We start from the raw sequence: 6251 nt of genomic DNA, 5'->3' as shown, positions 1-6251 counted from the left end.
CTCGCTTTTATCGTCAAAAGAAAGAAAAGAGAGAGACAATCCCTTGTCGCAGAAAACATTGAGAGAGATCGATGTATGAAGGGCAGGACGAAGAATAAAAATTTGAAAATATATATGCATAAAAATTGTTTGGTCTCGCATCATGGTTTTTCTATGCTCGATAATTACTAAAGCAGTTCCTTTTTCCTCAATATTGATGGATGTACTGAGTATGTTCCCATAACAGAGTTCTAGATACCCTTCGTCAAGCAAGTAACAGATGGGACATAGGCAAGCGAGATGCTTATTCATCCATCTACTGATGAAAATGACAACGAACAGAACAAGGCCTGCAACTTACACATGATTATAAGAACAATAGCGAGCTGGAGAAGCAGCATCTTCTGGATACATGCCTATCATGCAAGACTTGAGCATTAAGTCAACTATATTGAAATTTGCTAGGATGAAATGTAATATATCCCAAATTTTCATCTGACATACAGAGAAACACCTCGGAGAGAACCAGGAGACACATAATTGCACACACGATCGATCGATGGTTGATGCTGCTACTAATTTACTGCGAGTTCCTCGTGGGAGCTGGGCTCATCATCGTATGACAGGAGCGTACGCACTACAGAATCCATCGTCGGTCTCCGGTTTCTGTCTTCGTCCAAGCAAGAGACTGCTATCTCCACCATCTTCTCTGCTTGCTTGCAGTTGAACTGCCCATTTAATCTAGAATCCACCATCTCTTCGACCCATGATTCCTCTCCACTCTCCAGTTTCCCCTTCAACATCCTAACCAAACCTATCAGCGTTCCTTCAACCTCCTCTTGATCCCCATCAACCATCAAATTTGAAACCCTGCTTCCCTTCACCATCTCCAGAAGCACGACTCCATAGCTATAGACATCAACCTTCGAAGTGATCGGAAGATTTGTAGTCCATTCAGGAGCCATGTATCCCCTGGTTCCTCGAATCCGTGAAGTGTCCGAACCAACTCCACCTCTCTTCGACAGTTTCGCCAGTCCAAAGTCTGCGATCTTAGGCTCAAATTCACTGTCCAGGAGTATGTTTTCAGGCTTCACATCGCAGTGGACGACCCACTCGAGGCATTCATGATGAAGGTATGCCAATCCTTGGGCCACACCGACAGCAATCTTGAACCTCTCGCTCCATCCCAAAACACTTGCTGTGCCATGTTCGTCGAAGATGTGCTTGTCCAAAGAACCATTCGCCACATACTCGGTAACTAGCAGCTTGTGCGGACCTTCTGAGCAGAATCCCCATATTCTCACAAGGTTCTTGTGATAAATTCTCCCTATGAGACTCAGTTCAGCTCCAAGCTCTCCTTGGATCACGTCTCCCAACCTCTTCACCGCCACCGCCCTGCTATCATCCAATACTCCCTTGTACACAACACCTGAGCCTCCCCTTCCAATCTCATCCATGAATTTCCGAGTTGCTTTTTTGAGCTCTTCATATGCGAACTGCCTGAATTGGCTGGATATCAACCTGTACCCTTCTTCCAGGGATGCTGGCTTCTGTTCTCTTCTGAAAAGAAACCACCATCCTGATGCGATAAACAGGATCTCGATGCCACCGAACGCTGATACGAAGCAATAGAAATACACCCACCTCGTCTTCCCGCTGCTGCTCGCGTACATACTGGAGGAACTTGCTGCTGTAGGTTCCGAGTCCGTAGCAATGCAAATGGGCTCATGCATTTGAGGAGCAGAGGACCCGGATGTTGATATACTTGCGGGCATCTTCAAGTACATGACGCCTGGGGTGCTCGGAGAAGTTCTCCCGTTAAAGAGAATGCTCTTACCATAGCAATAACCACTATCATACACATAATGCATTCCTTGACAAGAACAATCATCATCGCATATCTTCCTGCATGCCTGCAAGGAAATGGAGGTGTTGTAGTGGAGATCGTAACCCCAGAAATCGGTTTGGGGTAGCTGTAGATATGTAAATCGCTGAGTGGTGTTGCAGCTCACGTCGATCTTTCGCTTGCAACCTTTGCGCCAGTCGCTTGGATCGCTCATCTCGTAATGAGCAGGGCACGAACAAACCTCTTGGGATGGCGAATATGTGCAGATTCCGTTCCTGCCACACAGCCCGTGTATCAAGCAGAGCTGCGGAAGAGCTTCCCAGGTAACCGACCACGTTCCTATCGATTCATCTAGGCTGTAAAGCCTGAGATTGCCATCGTAGTCCAGAGTCAGCCTTCTTAAGATTCCAGAAGCCATGTCGGAAGCATTGAATGCGACCTGGTCGCTCGAAACGAACTTTCCCATCTCATCCAGCACTGCATATCTGCTGCTATTGTAGGTCGTCCTGCCGTTTTGAAACACTGTAAAATCAGGATTGGGCCAGTAGATGCTAGAAATCTCGGGCCCATCGTATATGAGCCTGAGGACGTTATCGTTGTCGAAATACAAGCTATAGTAGCCTGAAGAGAGGGATCGTGGAGCGGCTGCAGATACTACTTGTATGGTTTTAGTAATCGGTTGCGTAGGGAGAAGAGTGTCCGTGGGAGAATCAAAGCTTTGCCATAGAATGTTACCGCTGGGGTCCTTCAGGACAAGATTGCCGGTGTCCAGTAGCTGCACTCGATCTGCTTGCGTCGAGCTTGTGTTGGTGCTCCACACAACCGTGCCATCGGTGTCTGCTAGGACCATGCCTCCATCCTTGCGGAAGCTAATTTTTGATCCATGGCCATTTACCGGATGATCCCGGTTTGCGGTCCATGCGACGGTCTTGTTGGCTGAGTCGGAGAACCAGATCGAGAAGGCATAGGCATTAGAACCGACGTTATAGAAGCCGCATGAGAAAGACTTGCTCGGGGAGACGAGGAGGATATCCGAGTCATCCCCTACGGAGAGAGAAGACCCTCTTGAAAGAGAGCTCGGTGCTGCTTGTGATGCAGAGGGACAGAGCAAGAAAAGGAGGAGGAGGATGTTTGTAAGAGGAGATGGATTCTTCATGGTCTTCTGCTGAAAGGGTAAGACAGGAGAATCCCTTCCGTAGGGCTGTTAGTTAAAAAGGAGGAGGAAGAAGAGGAGAAGCAGCAGAATGAGTTTCATTCTATGAATTCATCCCATGCGAAAGCACCGGACATTTGACTCTGCCGCCTCTAAAACTTTCTAGCATGTTTGAAAACTAATTTTCTCTCTCTCTCTCTCTCTCTCTCTCTCTCTCTCTCTCTCTCTCTCGTTTTTTGTTTTTTTGGCTAAAACTCTCTCTCTCTCTCTCGTTTCAAGTACTTGACAAATTCGTTGTTTTTTTGCCCCAATGTAAGTTGCGGAAGGAGGACCTTCCCCAAATTTATTAATAAAGAATAAAACATATAGAGCGGACAAAGAAAGTTGAGAAGAAAAAAAGTGGAAGAGTTGGAGATGACAGCTCATCATCTATTTTGGTCAATCCCTACTTCAAACTTTCTACAATTAGAAATTGAAGAACTCCAAATCCACTAGCTTAGCGGTGGATTAGCCCAATTAAAAAGTAACATATATTTCTATTCTTTCCTTCCCTCGCCGCACAGAGTTATTAGGGTTATAAAATAATCCTTCCTTCTAGGGATTTGCCCGCTCTCTCGTCCTCTTCATGCTCCTATGGCCGTATGGCGACTACCATCACCCTGCATCTTTTCTTCAAAGATAGAGAGCTACGTCGGCAACAAGCAGCACGGCGTCATCCATTAGGCCAATATCATCGCCACCCATATGGTGTTGAACATCGTGTGGACTAGCCTCAGCCCGTATGGTGTCACGCCCCGAACCCATTACCTGGGTCGACCATGTGACATGGTTGTATTTGCCCTAAGCAATGTCCTAAAAATCATGCAAGGCTTAAGATGAACAAAAATCTAATAAATCTACAATTAATCTATTAATCTAAATAAATAAATCTATTATATGCATATAATCAAACTGGTTCAGTTAAAAGATCTTTAAATGTTCATCGGTGTCGAAGAAAAATAAACTAACTGATAACTCTGGTACTTGAACTCTGTGCCCAACCCATCTAAAACTATGCACTCTGCGACTCTAAAAAAACGAAGAGAAAGTGCGAATTTTACAATACAATAAGAATTTCCACACATCCATACCAACACAATGATATAAGTTTAAAATAGCAAAAAATCGTCACATAAATAATAAAATCACAAACTGATTATCAATAATACTGGAATAAACAGTATACATATGTACATCAAATATCAATAAAAATTCAGCTACTCAAGAATGATATATCATATGATATCTTGTAATTCTTCAATAGTATTTTCATTGTTTTTTATTCAATTCTTTTTTAACTTCATTTGGATTAATTATCTTTTCGACTTTGGACCAAATTTCGGTCACATTTTCTGCACGTGACGAGACCATCAATAGGTGTCATGTTTCCAGCTCGTGACAGGGCAACCGATAGTATCACATTTTCATCCTGTGATGGGCCTTCAAGGGTATCACATTTCCATCCTATGATGAGATAGTATCCCATTTTTAGTCTATGATGGATTTTCGATAGTATCACATTTTCAGCCTTTAATGGGATAACCGATGATAATGAGATCAGCCCAAAGTCCTTGTTCATTCAGTCAAGTTCACACCATACATCAGTTCTTTTTTTTTTTAGTTCCGACTCTAGACTAACCACGGTCATGTTTTTCATCCGTGATGGGACAATCACTATAACATTGGTAGTCCAGAGCACTGCATCCATTAGTCCGATTATGCAAGTGCAAGTTATGCTCATATATGCATCAATCATACTATCGATCACAAGCATACATATCAAAATATAATTTAATATAAAAACCATTATGAAACTATTCTTGCTTCTTACTTATCTTGATCATTATCATATCATACATATATATGTATAAAATATCTATATCATGTAGATTAGTGTACAAGAATTCTTACCTCTTTGCTGACAATTTAAATAGACTAATCACCTGCTCACACCGCGATCTATAGATCTTGGTACACAGAAACCTGCTCAACATTTTCTTGCCCAAAAGATTATTCTCCTACAAAACCAAATCAACATAAAAAATTATCCGAGGTATTCGATAATCCAGAACTCTCTACTAGTACTAAAGGGTCCACCATCACGTAGTAATCAGGACTACCCTCTAAGTCCTTTTAACCAAAATTTTCTCGTATCAAGCTAGAGAGAGAAAATACCAAGAGAAAGAAACAGAAAGAAAAAAAAACTAGAGTATAAGATCTCGTTGGGCTTCTTCATGTTTGGATGACTATAGCCCCATACAAAACTAAGGTTGACTATGAAAATAGATTCATATAAGAAGATATACGATGCCAACTAGATAATAACGCGTAATTGTTTGAATCAATCAGCACAATGTAATCCAATTCATTTGATCAAAAAATATATATTAAATCAAGAGAATAGATCAGGAGTTATCAATTATGAGTCCAAATGGTTGCTGGCAATAGTCGGGTGTAGGATGGATAGGGTCGACTAGGTAATAGCGTCCGACGATCTAGGTTGGTCCGCTCTGGCCAATCAAACCAATTAAATAATGAAACAAGAATCAAACCATGGTATAGGTAACACAATAAGAATTTATGATGATAGAGTCCAATGGTGCTTGGCAATGGTTGGGGTAAAGCTAGCATGACCGGTAGTTGGAGCGACACTAGACCTGGACCCTCTATTGGGGTCAACCAGATAGTAACATCCGAGTGCTTAAATTGATCGGATCCAGTTAGTCTAACAAGTCAACTTAAGAGTCAGGCTACAATATAGATAGTCGAATAAAGATTGATGATGATGATATTCAGACGTACTCAGTAAGTGCTGTGGTGGGGGGCCGGCATGTCGCCCGATGACATGGACTAGGGCCTTTCACCAGAGCCGACTAAAAATCACTGAGAGATGCCCTTACCAAGTCCAACAATCCTAGAGAGACAATCAAGATAGAGAGAGAAATAAGAGAGAAAGGAGATAGGGAGAGAGAGGAGAGAGGAGAGAGGAGAGAGAAGAAAAGAGAGGGTTCTCTTCTTCCCCAAAATAGGGGAGAGCTGTACTCTCTCTCTGTCTCTTCTTAGATCAGGGTGGTGGTGGCCAAGGTGGCCTGCTCCGATGGCGGCAGGCCAAGGCGATCCTTCGGCCGCAGCTTCACCAACGACGGTGGCTGGCCGACATTAGAAAAAAAGAAGGAAAATCAAGGAAAAAAAGGGTTGATTCATGGTAACTTGGCCTAGATCACGACCGATCTC

The 6251-nt window shown here is 43.0% G+C and overlaps 1 protein-coding gene across 1 annotated transcript; it reads right to left on the bottom strand.

Annotated features, from left to right (window-relative positions):
• Positions 1-301: 301 nt before the first annotated feature.
• Positions 302-3027, bottom strand: LOC120110144 (putative receptor protein kinase ZmPK1). The gene is made up of 2 exons (XM_039124117.1): positions 2380-3027; positions 302-769 (listed from the first exon to the last, which is right to left on the bottom strand). Exons 1-2 carry the CDS (start codon positions 2979-2981, stop codon positions 721-723), a joined length of 651 nt encoding a protein of 216 aa, XP_038980045.1. The 5' UTR covers positions 2982-3027; the 3' UTR covers positions 302-720.
• Between the last annotated feature and the right edge of the window lie 3224 nt (positions 3028-6251).

The sequence above is a fragment of the Phoenix dactylifera genome, chromosome 3, assembly GCF_009389715.1.
Source record: "Phoenix dactylifera cultivar Barhee BC4 chromosome 3, palm_55x_up_171113_PBpolish2nd_filt_p, whole genome shotgun sequence".
In the NCBI taxonomy this organism is placed as follows: Eukaryota; Viridiplantae; Streptophyta; class Magnoliopsida; order Arecales; family Arecaceae; genus Phoenix; species Phoenix dactylifera.
The sequence above is the reverse complement of the archived record's forward strand: the minus strand, read 5'-3'. Positions and strand labels throughout refer to the sequence as shown.

What these genes read in the sequence shown, in the direction of transcription:
- LOC120110144 (XM_039124117.1), bottom strand. Translation starts at nt 2,981, where the DNA reads ATGAAGAATCCATCTCCTCTTACAAACATCCTCCTCCTCCTTTTCTTG. An exon ending in TACGATGGGCCCGAGATTTC is followed by an intron (nt 770 to 2,379) that starts TAGCATCTACTG and finishes TGTTGAAGGGGA; the next exon opens with AACTGGAGAGTGGAGAGGAA.